This window comes from Taeniopygia guttata, chromosome 2 (assembly GCF_048771995.1).
Source record: "Taeniopygia guttata chromosome 2, bTaeGut7.mat, whole genome shotgun sequence".
Taxonomy (NCBI): Eukaryota; Metazoa; Chordata; class Aves; order Passeriformes; family Estrildidae; genus Taeniopygia; species Taeniopygia guttata.
This window is the reverse complement of record NC_133026.1, coordinates 94,769,682-94,796,264: the sequence shown is the minus strand read 5'-3', so window position 1 is coordinate 94,796,264 and position 26,583 is coordinate 94,769,682. Positions and strand designations below refer to the sequence as shown.

Sequence of the window (26,583 nt, the reverse complement as noted above, 5' to 3'; positions counted from 1 at the left end):
TATATTAACATAAATGACAGAAATAATTTATAGAGCTTAAAGGAAAACAATTCCAAAATATTTTGGCAGTATTATAATAGATTTTTTTCAAGTATATAAAGAAGGATATTATAAACATTCTCTCGCAAGTTAGGAAAACAGATTAATTACAGAGGGAAATCTATAAATAGTTTTAATCAGTGTTATTGCTGAAGTCTAAGAACTAGCAAAAAGAAAATAATACAGTGAAGTGAAGAGACTATACAAAAGAATGAGCTTAATATTTATTTAAAAATTATCCAGTATAAGAGCAAATTTCAAAAAACAGACTCCAAAGTCAACCTCAGAACTGTATCTATAATTTACATATAGAGATTTACAGTTTAATTGCATTATAATCTACAGTCATATCAATCTGACTTATAGAATATAACTTAGGAAAATGTAATGGTAAACGTTTCCAGTGTTCAAATAGAAGTTTTGACCTATACAACATTTTAAACTGCAAAAATGGGGTCAAATAAGATCATATCAATCAAGGGAGATGCAAACCATGACAAGAGTCACCTAGTAAGGCATTGAACTTATTATAAGAAAACAAACTATAGAGTGAAATAATGATCCAAATTACAATACATACTTTGATAATAATGTTTCCCCAAAATTTGTGTAAACCAACAAGATTAATCAATTTAATTTCTAATGGGAAAAGAAATTTGGATTAAATATAAAAGCAAGAATTCCTGAGGAATTTCACTGTATCATTATATCTCCCAAACAGAATTTTCAAGCATGTCCATTTCTCTTTCAGTCAACCAAGAAACTCTGCCTTTATGGAATTACCTCAGAAACACCAACAATCTGTCCCATATTATTTATTTATTAGTTTTGACTAAAAGAAAAAAAAGTTAACTAAATATTACAAGTAACTCTTTCAAAGGTGCCACATAAAATAACAATTTTCTCTCTGTGCATGTCATTATGTGAAAGAAATGAGGAACAAAAGAGTCTGTTAAAAAATATCAGATTTTGACAGAATTTTCTACAAGTACAAGGCAGCAATCACTTCAGAGTGTTGGCAAGAAATGGAAAATATGAGCACTTTCACATAGGAGGAAAGGGAGAAGAATGTGTCTAGGGTGTCTGAATTTAAGATGTCCCTGAACATCTGGCAAAAATCTTTTAAACTCTTTCTTCTTCCCTTTGCAAATCATTTGCTTCGAAATTGTGAAAATTACAATTGGCAGTGTCTAAGTCCTCTCTACTGCTACAGGAAGGATTTTTGGAAGTCCAAAGGCTGTATCAACAACTTCACTGTTCAATCTCTGGATTTTTAAAAATTTGCTGATTGCAATGTTTTAAGGTTCTCAGTTTGCATCATGAGGATGGAGGAGAAAGCAAATTATGTGCCCAAATATATACATGTATTTTTCAGTTGTCATATTTGTTTCTTTCATAACAGATATAGAGATAGAGGTAATTTTGGGACATAATTAATCAGATCAATATTGAACTGAAGTAACATGACAAGATTTCTGCTACAAAAGTATTATCTTTAGAGGCATCTCAGACACAGAGACAGTCCTGCAGAGGTCCAAGTCAGACATGTAACTAATCAAGATGATGAAGCCAAAAGCCCTGAAGCCATTGCTTTGCCTCTATTATCAGGAATTCAGGATTTCAGACATTTACATGACTTAATTAGAACTTTTCATTTGGAAAATAGGTTCAAGAGTTAGGGGAGATTTAATTTTTTTTCCTAAAAAAGTCAAAACAACCACTACTAAACAAGAACTTTGCAAATCCCTTCTATTTGTTATTTTTAAGTGAATCCTTTAGTTGCCTTCAATTTTGTACCACATTGACATTCTTTATAGTAACTTGAAAATCATCACTCTTCTTAGACTGATGATTTGGTTAAGTACTATCATTACAGTTTTTGTGACAGAAAAAGTAAAGTCTCTGTTGACATTATTATTTTTACTTCTGAACATCAAAAATTCACATACTAGAGTTCTGGGAGTTTTACTCTTAAATAATCTTGTTTCCCTTGGAAACTAAGATATGTATCAGCTTTGTTTCTCGTAATTAAACAATTTATTTTGTGAACATAAATCCCTACTTCCCAGACCAAAAATTCTGAATGTGACCAGCAATGCTTAGACTTGTAAGGGTTTTCTTTGCTTTTAAGATACACTGGGTGCTCCTCATGAGCAGTGAGCCACACATACAGACATAGTCATGGGTGAAGTATGAGTATTATTGTCTTCATTATCTTCTAAGATCTCAGGAAAGGATGCCACTTTAGCAGATTTTGCTGGGAGTTTATTCATTTTAGGTAGTAAAGGCCTGATCCAAACCCCGATGAAGTCAATGGAAAAAGTCTCCCATTGACTACAATGGGCTCTGGATCATGCCCTAAGTCCATTTTCTTCATTAATTCAGGATTAATAATAGGATGTCTTTCCAGTAGCCTTGATTGCCTAAGATCCCAGAAATTTCAGCTGAACAAGTTCACTTTAAATGGTAATTCCATTTGGAATTTGAAATATGAAGTCGTGATCTTTTTCAGTGAGAAGAAAACTTTAAATGGAGGCATTTTCAGTTCGTGGTTGTAGTCAATCCCACCAGTTCAGTGAAAATCCTTGGACATCCTAATGAGAAAATAGGAAGAGCAAATGGAGCCAAAGAAATTTATGTTTTTCAGGGCACACTTCAGAAATACAGTGCAGACTCTGGTTTGACCAATTAATAGAAGCATGTTGATGTTTTTGGAGAGATCAATGTAGAACCTGACTACAAAGAACAAATTAAAAGATTACACCACAATAAAATATATGCTGTACTTTTAAAAATTAACAGATAAGGAGAGACATGACAGTTTTCAAAATGTTGTCTCAGTTTGCACAACAAAGCACCATCAGTTCATAAATAATAAAAAGTGACAAAAAGACATTACAAATAGCAGCAATACCACTAAGTTTTCTGAACTCGCAGATAGAAATTGTGAATTGTGACTGTTATACTAGTGTAAACTTTGACAGACAGAGAATAAGTGGATAGAATAAGAATAGTTCTGTTAAATCAAATATAAAATACATCTGTATTAGGATCCGTTTTTTATAAAAATAAAAATCTGAAACAAACACAGTTTATTATATTAATGTTTAAAAATTGCATTTCTGATAAAGTAATGAATAGATCAGCCATTTCAAAAGATCTCTGGTGCTAGTCACTACTCACATTTCATTAAATTGTCATTAGCATTATTTATTATTTTACCTTGATTATTCATACTGACAAGAATAGCTCAAAAGTTGAAGCATGTTTTTTAACCCAATTACTAATTGTTCTACTAAACAATATCATCCAAGTTGCCATGTACCTTATGATAAGGATATCTCTAAAGTTATATTCTACTTTAAAAATCTTTACTTTAAAATACTTTAAAATTCAATGGAAATTTGCCATAATTTCAGTAGTATATGCTATTTAAATATCAGCACATTCATTGACCTATAAATTCTTGCAAACATGCCATCATCCTCCCACTAAGCTAGTGAATCACATTAAAGTTTTGTGCTTTGAGTTTCACTTCTTTTTTTCAGAGGCATTTCTGCAATATTATTTGATCACTCACATTTAGTTTTAAGCAATATAAAAGCCTGCTGACAATTCTTATACTCATTAATTTTAGAGATAAAGGAAGGAGATCTTAAATCTTCACATCAAAATATGGCAGTTTTCCAGAGGAATAGGTTTATTTTGCATATACATAAATACATATATAAATAAATACTTGCTCAGCCAAGGACTCTCCCAAAATACAAAAAAATTCATTTTAGGATATATGGTATGAATCATCATGGACTCATGTATTTCCCTCCAAAATATCTGAATAGTATAATTAAATGATGTCATTTTTATCTCTTTCTTTGCCTTGATGAATTAAAAAATAGTCATCTTATTACTTTGCTGCAAAATAATAATTTAATTTTTCAAATCTTGCCAGTTTCTATCAAAGGAAAATTTTCTTGTATAACAAGGTAACTTTAATGATATCTGAAACTCACATAATCATGACCAACATCAAGGAACACCTGATTTGAGTCTAACATGTTCTCTTAACAAGTCCTTTTTCCTCTCTCATCTAAAAATTCTGTCCAAATACACTACTTCAGCTTAGATATAGTATTTAGTAGCACAGAAACTACCCCAATTGCAACTCTGTTAGACAAATCCAAGGACTGTTCTAAGTTTAACTTATCTTTGTTCCATTCCTTCATTCTTGTTGAAATTAATTTTATTCAACATTGTTTTATCCGAGTCATAGTCTGAAAGAGAAAAAGAAAGCACCCCACCACCTGGATCAAATGAAAATAAAAAGGAGAAAATTAATGACATTTAAATTATGTTTTCTGGAGCTAATATAGACAAAATGGTTTCCCATCTATTTGTTTAAATAAAAGGCTTTAATTTGCTTTTATGTGGTTTTTAATTTGTCATTTATCACTTTCAGATGAAAGGTATGGCTGCAACCAGCAAGATCAACAGACATCAAAGCTCTTTAAGCAAGGTTTAGCAACTGCTTCCTTGACACATATATAGCTCGGCTACTAAAATTAGCCTGTGCCATTGGAATATAAATAATATCTTGATCTGTGGTTCCCATTTGATTTAACTAAACAAATATTACATTCCTGTCTTACAGTGACATTGGCACGATTTCAAACCCTGGAAGCTGTCCAGTATGAACAGTGCATAGAAAAGACTGCACGTTGATTTTCAGACAAAAGAAGAAATATAAGTCAAGATGAAAGGCTTTACTGGAGAGGTATTCACAGCAAAAGGCTGAATTGAGAAAAATTCTTTCTTTCCCTTACTACATTAAGAGCAAGGAACATAAAGTGTGCAGAAAAACACTCAAGAACCCTCGGAGGGAAAAGTTAATGACATGATAACATCCACCATATCCTTTAAGCTAGTGTTAAAATAAACAATTAGACAAAGTTATTCAGACATCAAATAGGTTGTTTTCAGCAGTTTTAAGTCTTTTCAATATACATGACACAGACATTTCAGATCAGTCTGTAATATTCCTTAGAGACCTAGATAAATCAATAACCAAGGCAATAATGAATTGCAAAGACAGTTTTGTCATTAGAAAACCTTGTAAGTCACCAATAGTTTAATTCTTACAAGGATTGGGAATTGCCCTCATGCATCTAACACCCTACACTCTGTAATTTAGGTTTTAAAGTAAAAAAGTAGATTTAATTACACAATTAGAAATGTTTTACTGACATGGCACATCAAGAGTTTGGATGGGATTTTACTTTCTCCCCTTCTAGTTCCCTGCTGTTATTAAACCCAAGTAAAAATTTAAATTTTACTTAATTTCAGATGCTCTAGAAAAGCATTCAGTTTCCATCTCGCATATACCAATATGCTGTGTGAATGAACACAGAAAAGTGATAACTAGCATATTTTTGGCGTTGCACATAAGGCCCAAATCAATACCTGTAGTGCAAAATCTTTACTTAGAGCAAGGTTAGGATTTTCAAATATTTGCTCAAATGGAGGGTAATATACCTTTGTTCTAGTATTAACCAGGCAGTGCTACTGGTACATACTCTACCACCCAACAAGTTCATGGTCACCAGAACAAATCTGAAAGAAAATCAAGCCAGAGTCACACAGAATCATGCATTTTGTAAGAAACTTTCAGGATCATCTAATCCAGCCATCAGCCTTGCACCACCATAATCACCCTTTAACCATATCCCTGAGTGAGAAACCTGGAGCACTTCCAGAGAGGGTGACTCCACAACCTCCCTGGACATCCTATTTCAATGGTTAATCACCATTCTCAGTGATAAACATTTTTCTAACATCTAATTTGAACTCTCCCTGGTACAACTTTTCACATTCTTTTTACTAAAAAATGACAGAAGTGACTGACTCCCACCTCACCACAATCTCCTTTCAGGTAGTTTTAGAGAGCAATGGGATCTCCCCTCAGCCTCCTCATCCCCTTTCTCTTTCCTTTCTTCTCTCCATCACTGAAAGAGCTTCCTTCTTTGTATAAGAATAGACCAACATTCAAGAACGTTTTAGAGGTGCTGCTTTGCCCACATCTTCTGCTTCAAGTTCTTATCTGAATCTTTAGACTCTGGTATCACATTCCTTTTACCTGTATTGTCAGGGATAACAACCAATGACACAAATTGGATCAAAAGGTCTTTTCTTCAGTTGTCCCTGATGTTAGCACTGACCTGATAGATTTAAAAAGAATGAATGGATAAATATAATGAGGGTTCAGAAATTAATCCAACTATCAGAAGTAATAATCTTGTTTTCACAATGGACATTTTGTTAAATATAAAGGAAGTTTATTTTTTCTGGAGAGAGTGATGAACAAGGATTCTTAATAACTAAATACATTCTTTTCCTTTTTTTCTTTTTTAAATTAAAAGAGGAGAGAGAGAAAGTGTATGTTTGTTCTCATACCCCTTATTCATAATCTCATTTCCCAGTTCATCCTCAAGCGAGCACATTTGGTAGATTAAACCTCCACTAGAAGAAAAAAATAATATTCCTACTTTTTTCTCTTTTTATAAACGATCAAAACTAAAGCATATCCTGAAAAGTTTTAAAAGAAAGCAGCTTCCCTTTACCTACACACAAAGGAACCCTTAATTAAAAGTTACAAAAGGACAGAAGAAAAAGCAATAACACAATATCAAAGAAAATGTGGACAAGAAGCAAACGTTCACCCTGAGATATTTAATATTTTAATTGGTTATCTGGAAGAAATAAGAAACTGCATGTTATGAGTCTGAATCTAACTTTATTAAATTCAGTGGCAAAAAGCCCAGTGAGTTCAATGGGGCCAAGATGAAGCTCTAATTGAATTAGAAACTGACTTCAGATAAAATATGCTTCCTTCTTCCCTTCATCTTCCCATTTTAGGAAAAAGAAATAAGAAAGATTTATTGAAATTCATCACAGAGGCAGTCAATTGAGTTTGTTTTGACCTGGATCAAAAGAAATAAGTATTCATGAGGCGAGTATGTTTGACTATGAATTCATTTAAACAACAATACTGAACACTGAGCTTTGCAGTAGAACTGACTACTCTACTGATGTCTTTAAAACTTGTCCTGCACTAAAACCTGAGGTGTTTAAAACCTTGGAGACAAGGTAGATCTATTTAAACACAAAAAATATGAAGCTGTCCTCTCAAAAATAAGTGAAAATGCAAAATTAGTTGATAGGAAAAGACCCCTGTGTTTTTAATCCCCTCTGCCAGTTAGCGTTTGCTGTAAGCTCAGATAAGGTGCAAGTTCACATAAGGAAGAGCCGACAAAGGAAAATTTCTCTCCCTTTTACTTGCAAACTCAAGATGACTTATCAGTTGTTACTGGTGAAGTAGCACCAATAATACACTAGAAAAAGACCTCAGTTTCCCTTATCCAACACCCCTTCAGGCTCTTTTTCCTCCAGCTGCTACTTGTTACTGCCACCCCTGTGACCTGGGTCATCTGTGAGAGTGACTGCGCTGAGAGGAGGGGTGGCTGCTGTGTAAGGCATATGTTGTGAAGCATCTCTTCTTCTGTAGGAATTTGCTTCCAGCCCTCAGAAGGAGTTCCCAAATTCTACTGGAACAGCAGAATTGAAACATGGAAAGACAGAACCAATATCAGAGACTGCCTTCAGCTGGAAGGTTTCAGATACTGTTACCTGAAGCTGTGAATTCAGCTTAATGGAAACTATTTTAAAACTAATTGCCTGTAAGCACGGCACTGTAGTTGTTCTTGCAAAGTTCTCTGTTAAATTACTCATGTAAGAATTATTCCTTCTCTTTTTAAAGGTAAACATTCATTAGATTAATAGGGAAAGTGAAAGGAGTAAAGAGGAGTCCCATTCCTTGGACCACTGGTTAGATGCCATTTTCTTTCATGTGGCAGGCTAAGCTTGAAACTTTCTGGATCAGTTTCAGAGTTTCATGAAAATTAATGCAGATGAACAACCACCTACTAATAAATTAGAAGAATGTCAGACAGCCTTAATCTGCCTCTCATGTTTTGGTTTTTTTTTTTTTTAATTTTTTTTTTTTTATGACAGAAAAAGACACCCTTTTACAGCAGTGGGACTTTTGTTTCTGATGGGCTGAAGAGTCTAAAAACTTTTAAAGTTTTTCAGATAAGGCTGTTTCCTTCTCAACTCTCCTTGCAGTGGCAGAGGCTTGAGGAAATGACAAGTACCTATCTTTCCTTTGGTTTCTGTTGTGCTTAAGCCAGAAAAGGTTAAACTACACAAGATTTCAACCAAGATTCAGCTTTGAGACATTAAATACCTTTGACTAATATTCATGAAGGGAGATTTAAAGACACAGAAACCAATAACAAAATACAAATAAATTTAGGGTGGAGTTTCCTTAGTCATGAGCTGGTTGAACAGATATTTCCTAAACATCATGACATTTTAGTTGCATCTTTTTTTTCCCCTGGAATATAACATCTTCAGAAAGTAAACTGATAAGCATTTAAATAAATTGAAATACATTTTGTAATGGCAAGCATAAAATATTCTGGAAATAGTTTAAAGCCTTCCTTCGTATTTCTCTGTCCAGCTTCTTTGTGTAATAGCAGTCCAAATACTTGAAGCATTAGCATGGGCACATTTGCAGTTTTCAGCAAGCTGATGACTGCTTATTGCTCTCTGGGGATATACAAGCTCCTGTGTTTGTAATAGAGTATCCATGTACCTGGGAGATATGCATTCTAAGTGATGCCACATCAGAATATTGATAGCATATGTCAGCATAAGCACCACATTTTAGCAAATTAGTCAGTATTAAACTCCACAATATGCATGACTTGGAGTGGGGAGAGATTAATGACTTTTGTTCAAACTTGAGCTTTCCACAGATTTTTTAATCTAGAATGAATTTCCTGCTGAAACCAACAAAGGTAAAATGATGTAATATTCTCATTTCATGTTTATTTGATTTATGAATTTTATGAAACTTCAATAACAATCTTGTAGAAGGCTTGCATAAGCATCATACTTGCATGTTATGATTGAAAGGCTATATCAGCACTGAATTCTCCCCAAACAATACATTAACCAAGCAGTAGATGCAGAGATAAGCATTACTATTATTATGAAAGAAAAAAAATCTGCTTTATGCCTTTGCTCTCCCTTTCTCCTTCACAATGTTTGCTATTATTGTAGAAGTCAGCATATGAAAAAGAACAAAGGAAAGCTTTTTAGAGGTGATCTGTACTGCCTTGTCTCTAAAATCTTCTTTCCTGGGGTTCTGTGGATTGCATAGTTCAATGTGACATTATAAAAGATCATTGTATTTTCCCCATTTTTCAAGCAATGCTCTATGATTACAGTACTGACTTGATGTCATAGCTATGCATATGCTTTTCTAGGCTCAACAGGCATTCCATATTGTAGTTCCTGTGATCTGTATATGATCTATATATGACCTACAAAATAAGTGAAGTAGTGGAAATTGTTTGAACTGTGTTTCTAACACCTTTAAACAGCATTTAGGAATGTAGAGAGTCCATAAATATCAGAAATAGATTAAGACAAATTAATTGACTGTTAGAATACAACGCCTGATCCAGGTCTAAAAACAATTTCCATAAACTCATTAGAGAATTTGCAAATTATTCCAAAGGAACAGAAGTGGCTCTGCTCCATATTATGATGTACATTAATTTTAGGCACAAGTCTACTATTATGTATTTACTTACCACTGCTGGGGTTTTGCTTTATATTTTTTCCTCATCGTCCTCCTTTGATTTCTACTTTCTCGTCAATAAGCTTTGAAATTGAAGACAAGGACTGTTTTCACATAGCAAAAATACAACCCATGAATTGAAATGTTGGGGTTTTTTTCCCACCTAGCAGTAGAAGGCACCACGTGGCTCTAGTACTCAGATTGTTCTTCTCATTGAGAAAATGGATTAATAATCTGGTGATGAAAAGTTTTTCTTCTTTCTTCTGACGCGGCTGGTATTCAGCACTGACAAAAGTCAGCTTCAAACTGGATAGCAGATCCTGAGAGGCTGGAGAGCTTTGAAATGTTAATAAATGCCAAGGGGTGAGGTAAGATAACAAAATTTAAATCTTCAGAACTTCATTCTCAAGTTAAATGTCTGAGCCATGGCATAAAATAAGAAACATTTGATAGGTGTTTATCAGCAAAGACGTTTCAAGAATGATAAAGAAAATCCAGGCAGAGTGATAGAACATATTTTAAATTAAATTAGCTACCCTCTAACTTCTACTTTAATTTGGTAAAATGTAAAGACAAATAAAAGGCAATACAGCTACATAGTTAAAGGTTAATTGAAGCAAATTTTTCATCACCCACTAACTTCTGTATTACCGTCGTATCTGGAGGTGGGTTTTGTAGTCCTAACAAAAACAACAAGAGGTCTGTCACAAAGAGCCTTCTGAATTATCAGCTCAGCAGAGGGTGCTGAGCCTCAGAGGCTGGATGACAAGATTCTGATTCAGGAGCTCTGAGAGAGAAATTTCCTATTTAATTAATTTCCAATTTAATTAATTGGCTATTATGCCCTCGGTATGTCACAGTTTTAAATCATATGCCTTACAGTAAGGAAACCAGAGGGACTAAAATTTTGCAGTATTTCAAGGTGTATTTAATAGGTTCAGAATCACACACCATACTTCTGAACACTTTCACTACCATGATCTACTTCTGTTCCTTCTTAAATATTGCATCTTATACCTCCCATTTAAATGGATTGTTCATCACTATGCACAGATTGTATAGAAAGGAGCTTCTTGAAAATCTGTTTGATTAATTCTGAGACAGAAGAAGCACTCATTTTCTGAAAGCATTAAAAAAGTTTCTAAATGTTCTCTTACTTTTTACTCCATAAATTCCAATGTGTGTTTAAAAGTTGATGCTGTATAAAATTTATATCCCTCTTGAGATTTCCATAAAAGTTTATGCCTGTTGAGATTTCTCTTTTGATCAAATCCAATTGAATAATAAAATCCTAGAAAACCAAAGTTGTGCAGAACTTCCAGAGTAATCGCCTATTTTAATTTTTATGCATCTGTAATCTAATAATTTTTAGCAGCACACTGTGATCCAGATAAACTCTAATGACATTTGATAGACTTTTTATAAATCTGTATACTATATGCCAGCACAGGAAATATTTTTTCTTTTTGAGTCCCTGTAAGCTCCTGAATTGCAAAAGAGATGCTACTCTGATAGTCACATGAAGGCTACAAAGTTTGTATCACAAAAGGGAGGAGTAAAACTAAGAATTCTAGCTGAGTTAAAGGAAAAAAAATCCCAAGTCTGAAAATTGTAGTATATTTAATAAAAATGTCACAAAATCCTTGCTGCCTTCTGCTATGAACTCTAAGTTTTCCATGTTAACATCACTCTCTTTTTCAATCATCAAAGAGATGGTGATATTAACACATGGAGATGTCATGTTGACATTTTCAAAATGTAGGATTTAAATTATTTCTAGTGAAATAATATTTGCCTAGATTAGTGTAAACTTTTTACCAAGATACTAAAAGCTAACAAGATACTTTATGTCACTGAAGTTATTCTCAAATGACAGCACAAGTCTCTGGGCCTGGATCTTGGCCATGAAACTTAGATAACAGTTGAAGAAATTATTCCTGCAGGCAGAGCTGTAATGTAGTGTTTCATTACTAAAGTGGTGCCAGATATGCTCAGAATATCAAACAAAATCACCCCATGGGTGTTTTCTGCACCAAAACTAGTCAGTAGAATGTGGGAGTGAAAATGTTGGAAAGAAATTAAAAATGTCTTCCATTTGGCAAGGAAAACTCAAAATGCAGAGGCTTGTCTCTGAAAAAAAAAGAGACAGTAATTCTTTCTGATCAGCAAAATCAGCTGTGCTTAAAGGATGTCAGCACCTTACAGATTTTTAAATGTTAAATTTGAATTTTTAAATTGTATAAAAATATAAAATCACTCATATTCCTGAGCTGAACTTTCTCTTATGATAATATGAAATTTATTTTAAAAATGAAGTCTAGGATTGGGCTTGTGTAATAACCAAGGGTTCAACTGTAACTTCTGAAAATATTATTGTTGCTTTGATCATTGGGAAAATATGCTCACTTTAGATTTCTAGTGTTCTCTTTCATTGTTTTACTTCTCTTTTCAAATTTACATGGATCACCTAAGTATAGAGCATTGAATTTTCTTTAAATTGCTGATTTTTAAACAAAGGGAAAAAGTAGAAAACTTGTGTTGAAAACTCCTCTAGCACTGACAAATGAGAATGAAACTCTCCTTCCCCAGTAAAAATAATATTTTTGGCTTCATTAAAGATGGTGGAAATCACTCACTTACAACAAACTGATTTTTCCTAACTAAAACCTTCACTGAACTCAGAAAAAAAGCAGGCTCTAGAAGGAGGATGTGACTAAAGCGTGAATCAGGCACTGCAGTTTTACAAGTAAAATCTCAGATGAAAGGTGTTTTCATTTAGTGATGCAGTTGATCCAACTGAATGGTTCATTTAACCAGCATAACATTTATCTAGCATCTCTGCAAAAAAAAGCATTTTTTTTCACAATAGCTGCAGCAAGAACCACAGGTATTTTCACATCCAACTAAACTAAATACCAAGTGATTTCTTTCTTGTAAAGCCACCATTTTTAAAAGTTGTTAAGTCTGTCTATTATGTACCTTTCTGGAGGACTGACTGAAGAATGAAAACTTAAAAGATCTAAACAACTAGATGTTACAGAGGCTGCATGTAGCAGCACAATACTACCCTCATATGCCCAGTAAGTCCTTGTCTGCCTACATTTATGCAAGAAGTTTTTAAGTCCATCCAGAGGTCTGAATAGAATTGGTACTCACAGTTGTAGCATCCTTCTCCTTGGGACGAGGAAGGTTTCAACTACAGTTTTCCTTTAACTAAGAATGAAGAGATGAAATGATGCTGCAGAGTGTTGGTCGGGACTGTTACTTTGGTAAAGAAATCTAAGCAGTCTTGTTCTTTCCCTTTTTCATCATGGGCTTCTTAATTTGTCTCTTCTCCCAGTTAGGATTCATTGATTAAAGGAGAGAGCAGCTTCCATTTTTTTCCCATATTGACCTTGCTTGGAGATTGTGGATCAGCACAATTCCTTTTCCTGGGAAAGAAAATGGATGGAAGCAGCAAATCCTGCTTCTTCTGGTGGGTGATGTTCTTACCTTGCTGTTCTTACCTTACATCTGCCACACCATTGGCAGGTGTTTGCCAGGCTGTGCACTGTTTTAATAGGTATGTGAAGGAGGCTAGGACAAGAATTTTTGTTGTGTGGAGATACATACTAATATAAATGCAGCACAGAAGAAAACTTAGAAGTGCTGGACATGGTTTGACAATGGTGTAAACTGGGAGAATTAGAATGGTGGATGAACACTGAGGTATGGATATCACAGGAGCGTTCATGCCAACACATGGAGGTAGACAGCCCAGACAACACAGATACACAGTCATTAAAACACAGACCCAGTATGCCCAATATTCCCTAATGAGCCCATCCTCCTGTCCATTCCAGTGCACCTTCACAGCTTTTCTTGTTTTATATAAATTGAGAATGATTAGGATATGCTGAGATCTCAGGTTTTCATTTTGCCATTTATAGGCAAGGTATGATCAAGACGTCTCTAAAATGACAGGTGGGAAAGAGGTGGTGGATTCAAGGGTAACACAAAGGCAGGGAGCTGGTAGGAATTCAGCATTTTCAGGGAATTTTGAGGTGAGACAGGAACAGAGCTATACTCAAACTAAACTCACTGTGGACAGAAATGAAAAGCAGCAAGTGATAAAGATGTAAAGTGATCATCAAAGAGTAAAGAGAGATGATCCTAAGGTAATGATGATGAGCAGTGGAGTTGTGAATGTAAGACTTCACATCAAGTGCTGAGCCACAAATAAGGAGATATTTTCAGATCAGATATAGACTTCTATCTTCAAAACAGTTTTGAATGGTGCAGCTTTTGTCTTTTGTATATGCCTTAGTACTTCAGCTGTGCTCCCTCAGCTGAAATATCTTTGTGGTATCAGGGAGATTCACACATAAAGCAAAAGACACACACACAAAAAAAATTTGTTTGTAGGACAGTGTTCTGGGAAGTATCCTGTCTTTCAAGGCTGGACATGAACAGAATGCTTTTATTTGGTGGTTAAAGAAATTATCAGTCATAAAAATGTTTGCAAATTTGGGAATAGGTATTAGCAAAAGTCCTTTATATTCTTCTTCTAATTATACTACCTTTCTGTGTTTCTTTTCTTTGTCTAATTTTTTTGAGGGGTGTGGGAGGGTGTGGGGGCTAACAATTTCTCTTTAACAAGAAACCTTCCTACTTTCTCTTATTCCCTCTCACAGGCTACATTGTTTATAGGTTCAAGATAATATCTCCAGCATAAAATTTGAGAAAAATTGAAGGATAAGATGCTAACATTTATCAGAGACTTTTTTTCCCCAACCTGTTTTTAGAACTGTGAAGACAGAAAAAGTTTAAATAAGGATGATTTACAATATGAACTTTCTGAGTTTTTTAAATGATGCTGCAGAGAGTCCTTGGTAAATTGCAAAGGCCATATTTCCCAGAGCAGAGAAAAAAGGTTGAGTGTGGCTGTTCAACTATTGTGAAAAAATAAAAGTATATCCATCATACTACATTTATGGAGGGAAAAAATAAAATGACCACAAAACTATAAATAATATTTCAATGCACTATGATAACAAAACCTCATTTTTAAAAAGTATGTAAGAAATAACTATAATGTCAACATAGCTGTAAATCACCCTCATTGCACCAAACAAAAAATTATCTAGTAGATATACAGCAAACATGAGCTAAAATGCATGAAGCTAGGACTAGCAGCTCAGCTAATCAGTAATTTACTGTTTTGTACAATATTAACACATACAGCTGCCTAAATTTAACCCAAACTTCGTTTCCATAAAATTTAAAGCTTGTTTGAACTTCCTTCTGGTTTTAAACATGCGGATTCATAGTAATTAAAAATACTGATAGAAAAGGAAAACTGCTTTCTAATACTTTGAGTTTCATAGATCACATTAAGATCTATATGTGATAAGAAGCAAATATTATCTTTATTGTTTGTGGTATAGTAGACTAGGTTATTATTCACACTGACTGTACAAAGAATTCAATTACTTGAAATTAAATATTTAAATTATAGTATTTTATCTGTGTTTGAACTATTTGTTAAAAATATTTTAATAGATACAATTTGACCCTGTTACTCCACTATACCTGTATTTTGTAATTACAATATTTTTTGTTTAAGGGTATACCTAGATCTTAGGCACTATGTTTCTAAAGGAGTTTCCAGGATCAAGCATTTACATACTCACTTTGCTTGACTTGTTCAGTTTACACAGCATTTTATGTTTCTCCATCCTTTCTCTGTGACACAATTAGACATTTTTAAAAGAAAACAAGGATGTGCATGCAGTATAATTATTAATATCCATGTCTTCTCAAGTTCAGTTCTTTCAGTTAACACTTCACTGGAAAAATCTTAAAATTAGTTTTATTATGTATTTTCTAGGAGGGACTGGTCAAACTCCATGTTACAGTGGGATTTAGGCACTTAGTTATAATTTTACAGTGACTTTAACAAGTTCAGCATTTTTCTGTGTGAAAAATATAATTCATTCAAAGCTAAATTTATATTTAGATTTTTCCTTATTTTATACACTATATCCAATACTAAATATCTATAAATATACATACAAGTGTCTGCATGTGTATACATTTAATTTAGCAAATCTTGAATTCTTCCTTCATTTTATAAGGGATGCATGGGTGCATCCATTTTAAGCATGGATGTGGCAAATATCTTAACATCTACTTAAAAAAAGGATGATGAGCTAGGACTTGGAAAGGTTAAAGAAAAAAACAGTCATAAATCACATGAACTTGTGAAGAGCTCCTGATCTGGAAATGAACTTTTAGTGCATACTGCAAACCCATGTAACTGAGGGATGGCTCAATGACTCTCAATGACTGCAGAAGATAGAGGACTGCTTCTGCAGCTAATATGTGAAAACAAACAAATTATTCAGGCTAAAAAGAAATAGTTGTAAAATACATTGTAATTATAAAAGTAGTCAAATACCTGTAACCCTCCTCATCAAGTCACTATTATGTCACAGTTGTAGAATTTAGATTTTCTGTATTTTTAATTATGCAAATTATATATTATATATTTAAATAGCTCATATAGATCACCTTCTATTTTTATGTCAGTCTTTTAGTTTTTCTTTTTTCTCATGTTTCTTATAGTTTAGGAACATAGATGGAATTATTTACACTTTTTCTAATAAATCTAGCAACATTTTCTGCAGAAAAACCTAACTACCATGAATGACACAAGATAATTCAGAAGGAGCAGAAATTTGTTTTGGGAGAGAACGTGAAAGATACACTTCAAATAGATAATGAAACTGTGATTTTATGCATGGTTATTGAGTTCTTAAATGAGGAGGCTTTCAACTTTACAAAATAGTGGCTCTTCAACCTATAGTAATTCCTTGAAAATTTAACCTCTCAAATTTGATTTTGGTATTGGTCATTAATATTTACAGCTTGAATTACAAACATATTTTTATCTTGCATTAGGAAAGGGTTTATGTCTGTATTTCTAAAGTTGGAACCATAAGATTTGTGTAACAAAAAAAATCTGCTACTCTCCTGGACAGAAGTAAACTTCCTAACTATTGCCATGGAAATAAATTAGTTAAGAGTACAGAATGGAATACATAGATTATCACAAACCTTTTAATTGAAATTAGGTGATCAACCCGTTATGAATTCATTTAAATCTTAAAAAATTAAGATCTGTTGGGTAATTGAGGGATGAGAGGCAGTTGATTCTCTGCTATATCGGTGTTTCAAAATCCTAGAAACTACATTTTGACCTTAATCTCCTGAATTACACAGAATTGGTAAATTAGGTAAAAGAAAACATTGCATTAAATTCAAGGTACAAAATTATTATACATTGTTTTATGTATTTTTTTATAAAAGTTACAAGTAGCAAGCATATGACACAGAAATGGAACAGTAACAGCAATAACTGTGAATGCATGCTTTTTACAATGTATCTAATAAAGGGATTTTTGCCAACTCAAATATTCAGTAACATTCATGCAGATTAATTTCTCAATGTCAAATTCAGTCATATTGCTAGATGCTTATCCAACAAACGTTTCTATTGAAGTGATTATGAATGGCTAAATACCTGATTTCAATAAATTGTTCCTGAAATTGGGAATTTTACTTGCAAAAAAAAGAAGAGAGAAAAACAAAAAGAGAAATGACTGATAAGCATAATAACCAAAGTCTTATTGCCTTCTAGTAATTTTACTCAACACTGCTGAATTATTTCATGATAAGAGAATAGCTGGTCAGAGTCCATAAAACCTCTAGCTGGTGTTTCCAAGGACGATAGTTTCATATTTCATTGTAGCATGTTCAAAATCACCCAGGAGCGCACTATTCTCAAGCAGTCTATATAATGAAAACAACGTACATATAACAAAAGTTCAATGTAAATCTTCTTCTACATATCACACAACATACAAGTAAATAACAGACATAAAAGGTCAACTTAAAGAAAACTATGACTTAAAAAAATTAAAATAAATAAAAGGACAGTCTCAATAACTAATCTGTTCCTTAAGTTTTCAACAAATTTCCAAACACTAAGAAGCACTTTGTGGCCAGAAAACAAATTACAAGAGAAATATATTTTTGTGCAATGGGAATGTCTTGACAAGGAAGTAAGATATGTCTATACTCCTTAGGTTTGCATAAAGGCAATTAAATTAAATTAGACAATTGTCCACTCTCTTTCAGAGAGTTGAGATAGTTCATTATAGATTCTTCCATCCAGAGTTTGCATGACTGCATGAATAATTGTCTGAAATTAAAACTAAGTTAAAATATGTTCTCTCTGAGGAAAAAAAAAAAAGCAGAAAAATATTTACTTAAACTATCTCCAGGCAATAAAACCATCAATGGATTATTTCACTGTAAAATTGCTTTATAAATATATACACATAAAAATGTATATACACATATCTATGCTTATATATACACATATATAAACTGATAGACTAGCAGCTATCTATAAATCCAATATAAATATCTGAGATTATGTTTATTAATTGCTGATAAAAATTATGCAAAATGAAAAGTCTCGGTAAATACTCCAAAAAGTATGTTTAATTTGAAAACATTAATCCTAGTGCTACAGAATATTAAATTTATCAATACTGACACACACTCTTTCCCCAACACTTCACAAGACTGGATGAAAAATAATTAAATGAAAACACATAGTTCCACATCTTACTGATTTGAATTAAATTGCCAGATATTACATTCTATTTCACATGCTGGGGCTCTAACTTTTATTTCCGTAAATAGTAATTAATACATAAGCAAATGAAATGCAAGAGTCATGCAAAGCACAACTTAATAATGCAGTTGGAATGAAGATAGTTTTTGCTATGGGCTGACTGTAATTCTGTCAAGAATAAGGAATTGACAGATTTTGCTTAGTTTGCAATGCTAAAGTGATCATCTGGCTTTCATTTTTTTAACATTCAAACCCATTTCTGCACAAGATGACATAAAGTTTGAGACCTAATATGCTTTTTAGCAATATAACAAATAAAAGGGAAAGCAACAGATGGTTCAATTGCTGTATAGGTATGTTTACTTACCTCAGGTTTTTCTCTTAGACCCTAGTTGTGTTGTACTCAGACTCATGTTTGCTTAGAGACCCAATGAGGCAGAACCTGGAATGTTATGGCTATTTCATTCAAAATAATAGAAAAGTTCTTTTTCATAGAAAAAAAGAAATATATGCATATAGATACTTTATAAACAGTACACTTTGATAATCTGTTTGATATTCATGAAGTAATTTACATAGACATGCAATTGGATTAAAATGACAAAATAACTTTTTTTTTTTTTTAAGAGAAAGAATTGCCTTAATGTGCAAAGAAAATATGGAGGTCATGTAAGCAATAACAAGAAATGCATAAATAATGCATGCAAGAGAAAGCACAAATATATTAAAAGAAGGGTTATGTGTTCTTTTTCAAATAAATTGTTCATAAAGTTTTTAGTTTTCTTTTTCTTTTACTTGTAAACTTTTAATCATATTTACAGTGACTCAAAGTGCAATATACAGAAGAAATAGCTCTTTTATTAAAAATATTATTCTTGATTTTTATTTTTTATTGATAAGAAATATTAGCTTTAAAGTCATTTTTATATATAAATATATATGTGTTTATTATGTTGTCATATTTGACAAACCAAAACACTGTGATCAATAATGGAAGAGATATAGTAAAGTTTTGGAAATAGCGCCATGCATTATATAAAAGGTAATGTTCCATGAGGAAAGTGGTTTCCTAACCCCAGGACTCTGTTCCTCATTTTTGTGTCATGCATCAAAATAGATATATGTATCATTTATTTAGAGATGGTTAGACCAACAGTGGATGATATTCAAGGCCACCTCTGTTACAAAGAAACCGCATGTATGCAGCTATTGTAAAAATCTAAATTCACACAATCTTCTTTGGTTTATAAAAATTGCACCTGTTCTCGGTTGACCTATGTGTGTATTCATGTGGATATATGTAAAGCAGTAAAAGAAAAAGAAAGAAAGAAATTTGAAAAGTAAAACAGAAATACAAGATCCCTCAGGAAAAAGGAGCAGAAACAAGAAAGAGAGACAGGAAAAGAGGTAACGTAATGGCATGTGCTATCAGGAAACAGAAATTTAAAGAATAAATAAAGAAGAAATAAAATATGTCTTTACTGAACAACGAGTGAATATGTTTGGGCAATCAAGTCCTTACACGATAGTCTTCATCAAAAATCTATTGATACTGACCGCTGAACAGCTTTATCATGTCTGGACAGCCTGTGACTTGTGGTTGGCACCTCTTCAATTTCGTCTATCTCGCACGCATCAGCAGCATCTTGTGAGTAGCTATGCTTCATGACAAGGATATTTCTCCTGTTCATGGGCTGAACAAGTGGTTTTACAGGCTGGGGTTGTATTTCTGTCAAGACAGAAGCATCTCTTGTGCTGAGGTTACTACGACTGCCCTTAATACTAGACATTTGTGATCCACAGTGATGGTCATGAATGCATTTTGAAGAGGATCTCCGCAGTTTATGATAATTTTCAAAGTCATCTGCCACGTCAGCAAGGTCAGCTGTAGTCCCCGTCCCTCTAAGAGTGCATAATTCATAATGAGGAGGCTCAAACACCTCCTGGAATACTGTTTGATCAAAGTCTGTTTTCCTTTGGACAAATTTTTTACGAGGCTGCTTGATCTGTACTATAATAGAGATAACAATGAGGATGATCACAATGCAAGAAGTCACCCCAATTATAGTCCCACTGGTATTGGTAAGTTGGTCCAATAGGTTTGCTTTTCTTTTTTCTGTGAGACAGGGGAAAAAAAAAAAGACAAAACAAAACAAAAAACAAAACAAAAACAAAAACAAAAAAACAAACAAGCACAGCATTAATTGCAGTTCAAAACTAAAAACAGCTATGATGGGTTCACAGATTACTACAAGGTTCAGTCTATTTCTGAGTTCACTTAATCAATCTCACCAACAAAAAGAAAAGAGGAAGAAATCAGATATTTGTGAAAGACAAAGAAGCAACACACAAATCATTTGTGTGCCTATTTGCTTGGAAACTTATTTATTCAGGGTATATTGCAAGTTTAATTAAACAAAATAATTATTTTATTTTTTTATAAAAAACGATGACCATAACAAGCAGATGGCTTCAGTGTCACCTCTGAACTCCATTTGGCTGCTAAAGCCCCTAAGACTTTTACAGATGTTCACTTCATTATTTTCTCTCTCTCCAAGTAAATATATGCAGCTAGGACATTAGGTCCTATGAAAGAACAAGATTTTACAGGATTTAAGATCTAGTATTTGTTAGCTGAGTGGGAATTTCGACAGCATTCAATGGAAAAGCTAAATCAGGAGAAAACAGAAAAGTTATTAAAATTTAGATTTCAGAAAGGAAAAAACCACAAATTTCTGCAAGATATTTCTGCTTTTTTTTCCCCCTATTAATTACCAAAACCTTTCTAAACAGCCATAAAAATCCAAAAGCTGATCATACCTACTACCCTTTACTCAGGAGCCTCTAATAAATTAGTCAGCAAATTCTGTGTTGTGAATAAAGCAGAAAAATGCTGTAAAATAATAAAATAAAAATAGTTTCCCCCACATCTTGTGCATCTCTGTCTGTGATTGGCTTTCCCAAGGCTGCAGACACAATATGGTGACTGAGCCTTGTAGAAATTCAAGTTGAAAGTGTTTGCATCAGTCTCTCTCAGGCATAGCAAGACAACTGTGGTTAAGTTTCAACACCCAGTTTAGTGTAATTTTTCCTGGCAACCTAAAACATATAAAAGGATCTAAGAAAAAGCCTTTGAAATTGAAGTTATTGGCACCAAAATGGTAAAATTCATCTCTTCAAAATATCCTAGTTACCAAAACTTAACTCTTCAGTAGATCATTGTCTAAGCTTGTAGATTCACTCTATTTCTCTATTTGACTGACACAGACTCTGGAGAAAAAGCAGAGTTAGAAAAAGAAACACTGCAGAAAACAACATTTTTGCTGGAATCAGCAAACCTCCTTTTTGCAGTCAGAAAAACAAGAGAGGATAAATGCACAAGACCTGATAAAAGATACTTGACAGAGAAAAGACGAAAATCATTCTGGAAATTCAAGAGTGATTGAGGTTTTCTGTTTTCCTCTATTGTGAAAAACAAGAGAATGAATAACCATTTCCCAATTGTCTGTTTAGTTTCTCTGAAGAATATTATGCTATGCCACAGTTTAGCTCTGTTCTTTTGAAATATATGATTTCATTTTTGTTTTACCCTATTGCACTGCTTGTCAGGATTTTACAGGCTTCAGCAGACTTATGGGCTGACTGCTAATCCACTTCATTCTGAATTTTTTTCTTGATTGGTTCCTAAATTTGGCATATCCCATGCTTTCAGGAACAAATTTGCAGTAAGGGGGAGACAGGGGGGTACAAGACAGAAGTGAACTGTCTTCCTAGCCTGCAATGTAAGTTTGTCAAGCTCTTCCCTGAAGACGACACGGATACTATTTTGGGGCTTGTTAGTTTGGTTTTTGTAACAGAACCACAATAATATTTAGAAAACATTGTCAGTACATGGGTAGGATACATCACCACCTGCCTATGAAATAAATATTATATCTGATTTCCAGATTTAATATTTACAAGCCTGTTCCTTGCACTTCAATTTCACTTGATTATAGGTTCTCTTACAGTGTTAATTCTACTTTCCTTTATGAGACTACCTGGGCTATATGGGCATATCATGCAGCTAAAAGATATCTGCTACTTATATTTACTCCACTACCAAGGTAACTATGGCAAAGGAACCAAAATATCCATTTAATTATACTTTAAATTGTATGGAAAGCAGAGACCAAATTATCAGAAAGCCTTCCAGAAGTGCATCAACAGACAGCAGGACACAACAAATGCAACATCAGAGCAAAAAAATGAAAACACTGAAACTAAAATCCACTGGCATTTTTTTACTTTCCTTCGTTTTCTCTGTTCTTTAATGCATGCTCTCTCTTTTAAACTCTTCCTGAGTTTTCACCTATTTGGCACATACTAAGCAAGAAACTGAGTATTAGTATTATATGCTGTATCTCATACAGTGCAAATGACAATTTTTTTCAATTCTACGTGTTACCTTTGCAGTGGTTTTCATCCCAGGGATACACACAGTTCTGGAGTCCATTGCAGACAAGTGTATTATTTATACACATATTACTGTGGCAAAAAAATGTGTTGGCTTCACAAGGGGCTAAAAATGAGAGAAATGATAAATGATATTAAATTAGCAACTCATTTAACTCTCCTCTACAAACACATCTAGGAGTGGACATGTATTCTATAACAGGACAAAGCTATACAACGTGTTCCTTGGGCATATTAAATATTTGACATGCAGCATGGAGAGCACGCAAGTCACAGACTGTTCATTATTCTGTGGCAAGACGTTCCCAGTTTCATCTAAAATGACTGAACCTTCCCCTAGTATGACTCTGCTGGATGTAGTGTGTTGGATTCCAAACACTGTTGGGAATTACCAATGTGCTATCAACAGTTTAACCACAGATCCAAAATATATCACCCTATAGGCTGCTACAAAAAGAGTTAACTGTATCCCAGACTGATACAATGAGTGACAGAAAACATCTTTTAAAGTTTTTGCTGAAACCTCAATTTTATAAGAAAACTTGCGTGACTCAAAGAAGATGTGTACTTGATGGTACATGTCAACGGTGTCTGACCCTTTATACACAGAGAAAGTAAAATTATTCTAAAATTCTTTTAGTCATAAAAAAGGCTACATTTAAAAAGCATCCTTTTGATCGCAAGTATGAAGATAAAGAAGCACAACAGTCTTCAGTGTCCCTGAAGCCCATGACCTAGAAGAATCATGCAGATTAAAGCTGCAGGAAAATGTTTTTACTGATGGCCATGTACTATTACTGTGAAGAAACTGCCTGAAAGCTTTTGGAAGGTACTGAAGATGCTGCTAAACTGTGGTGTTTACAGAAGTATTGGGAGATCATTATTGTGTTGGGGTTGTGAAGCTATTGATCCAAATGTGCATTATATAGTAGAGATAAATTACTCCTCATATCTCTTCTTTAAACAAAAAAGACTTCCATAACTTAGAAGAGCTACAAACTTTGTCAGTGTTAAATTGTCAAAAATGAACTTCTTATGTATATTTAGTTCAAGCAACCCAAAAGTGTTAATATATTTATTTTTAAGGGAAAAATAAATAGTAAACTTAGACCCCTAGCTAATCAGAAAGCAGTTATGATGTTCATATTACTGGTACTTCGAGTTTGATTCTTCATGGAAATTGTTCTCCTCTGCAATTTTAGAAGCAGTTCCTATGACAACATAAATGCATAGCAGAAAGAATGGTTTAGTGGTTTGCAAACGAAGGACAATACAAAGGATTTGTATTGTACAACTTAATGACTCAATAGATCACGCCAATAAATCCACTTACCAATAAGTGTTTAAGTTAAGCTATCCATAACTGGCTTATTTGGGGCAGTTATGGTGTGTTAAGCAAAGAGTAAATGCCATCAAAATCAAAAAGCACACCCCAAATATGCAACCACTCCTTTGGATATAACACTGTACATATACTGTATCTCTTAGCCAGAAGACATCAACCAGCCTGTTGACTGTTCAATTTTTGTTTTTAAATCTGGTATACCATCTCCTGAGGTGCAGGGAGCCTGGTCACATCTTAAGTTTGTTACAGAAAGGATTCTACTTTGTGCTGGACAGACCAGAAGAGCGCATGTGGCTATTAGAAAGGGAGAATGTTTCAGGACAGTCCTTATCTATCTGTTGCTGTCATTTGGGGACGATGAAGGCTGAGTCTGGAGGATGCTGTGCCGCATCATGATGTGACACATAATGTAGATAACACATCAGAGGCATAATCATCCTTTCACACTCTAGCTGCAATCCCTGTTTCCAGGCAAGGTGAGGATCTTTTGGGATGTTTTCCATGCAGAAATAGTCTCACTGCCTACTCTGAGCAAAAAGAAGTGAGAAACCTAAGATCTGAAGAGGCACCAATTCAAAATTCAAAAAAAACGACCCAATTATCAAACAGAGAAACTTCAAGGAGTGATACAGGAACAACAGGGAAATATTAAAACAAAAACAAACAAACATTTGCAGGATTACAATAGGTTATATGATTAAAGCCACAAAGAAAAAGCAAACAAACAAACAAAACAAAACAAAACAACCCTGATCAAAACACCAAAAAACATTCAGTGGCATGATGGATCTTAGAAATGAAGTCAGAAGAACAGAGTGCTGTCTGAATTCAGAAGTATAGTGGCTATAGGTAGAAAAGGAGAACTAAAGGAAGAAAGCAAGGAAGTGAAGTCTACAGGAAAAAACAATGTCAATTGGTTATTTCATTCTGCACTAAAAGAAATAGCGAGATTTTCTATAAAATAAAAAATATTAGGAAATGTTCCATAGATGAAAGAAAATAAAGCACAATAAAAAAGACCTTTTTTCAGGTTTAAGAAGAATGAATAATTATGCAGAAATGCAGGACATCTGGAAACCAAAAGCAATAGAAAAGAGGAAAAAAGAATGAAAATTTAAGTTTTCTTAAATTGTGCTATTGAATGGTGGACGGGGAAGAAATGGTATGTGAATAAATGTCAAAACAAGATGAATAGTGAAGCAAAGCAATTTCAGAACGAGTACAGCAAACTTAGCATGAGATAAACCCAAATGTAAGATTCAGAAAATTAATGACAAACCCCTCTTGTTCATGTTTGTAAAATTTAAATAGCCAAGTCCTCTCTGTGGTCCCATGAATATGGAGTGATTAAACTGGACAAGAAGTCAATATATTTCCCCTACTCTAATTAAGGTACTTTTTTGGAATGGATGAAAACAGAAAGGGAAGTTGAAAGCTTGTCAGTCCTGTTGTACATTGAGGGAATTTGATTTCTTGCCCAAAAAAAGGCTCAGCAAAGGAGTCTTGGGATGCTACATCAAGGACATTCTAGTAATATAAAAAAGATAAATGAACTGATGGTAAACCAGATTCTTTCACAGCAAGATGGATCTGGTCCTGATGCAGTCCTAAACCTGTTACAGAACCCAAGATGACAGTGGAATCAAGCAATATGTGACAGCAAGCTTGTGGATGTTTTCACAAAAGGAAAGTACTGCTATCATTAACTTCAGCTAGATAAAGCAGCACAAACCTCTCCACACACCAGAAGCTGTACTCTATCACTCCATGGTCTACCCCATCACTATAGAAATGCCCTTTTTATGAGAGAAGACCAGGCATGCAGAGAGCTCACCCAGGTGAGGAGTCAAGTGACTTTTTGGTCATGATTAGTGGAAAGCCCAGTGGAAAGGTACTAATATTGTACTTTGTGTCTGGACTACTTGATGAGGAACAAGCAGATAATGAAATCTTCTTCACGTAGTTGGAAGTAACCTCACAATCACAGGCCCTGGTCCTCCTGGGGATTTGAACCACATGATATCTGTGGAGGGCAACACACCAGCGTACAAGCAAGCCAGGAAGTTTCCAGAGTGTGTTTATAACTTCCTGACACCGGTAATCACGGAGTTGGTGAGGGTAGTTCTACTGTTCCTCATACTTTTGCAAACATGAGTCAGTTGGGAAGGTGAATGTCAGAAGCATGAGATGATGGAGTTTGGGATGCTGCAAAGAAGAAATAAACCAAAAAGCACAATCATAATTCTGGGCCTCAGAAAAGCAAAAGTTCACTGTTGAGGGGTCTGCGTGGACAAATGCCATGGGAGGCGGTCCTGGAAAAATACAAGTTCAAGGAGAGTTGGTTGATTCTGTAAG

The 26,583-nt window shown here is 34.0% G+C and overlaps 1 protein-coding gene and 1 non-coding gene across 5 annotated transcripts in view; both read right to left on the bottom strand.

Moving 5' to 3' along the window:
* Positions 1–251: 251 nt before the first annotated feature.
* Positions 252–26,583, bottom strand: part of NETO1 (neuropilin and tolloid like 1) — a 78,782-nt gene continuing 52,450 nt past the window's right edge. Inside the window, exons 8-12 of one of the 4 annotated variants that reach the window (XR_012054064.1) lie at positions 22,876–22,989; positions 19,986–20,544; positions 18,796–18,870; positions 5,572–13,173; positions 252–4,343 (exon numbers count right to left, since the gene is read on the bottom strand). Coding sequence is in view for 3 of the 4 variants with exons in the window: in XM_072924467.1 (XP_072780568.1) it covers positions 18,810–18,870; positions 19,986–20,544; positions 22,876–22,989 (734 nt within the window). In the remaining variant the exon portion in view is untranslated. Of the gene's footprint in view, positions 13,174–17,049; positions 18,021–18,795; positions 18,871–19,985; positions 20,545–22,875; positions 22,990–26,583 lie in introns of those variants that run through there. The other 3 variants (XM_072924467.1, XM_030265910.4, XM_030265909.4) reach the window with 3 other exon arrangements.
* Positions 2,317–2,405, bottom strand: MIR1803 (microRNA mir-1803). The gene has a single exon (NR_048971.1). It is a non-coding gene; the product is annotated as a microRNA mir-1803 (primary transcript).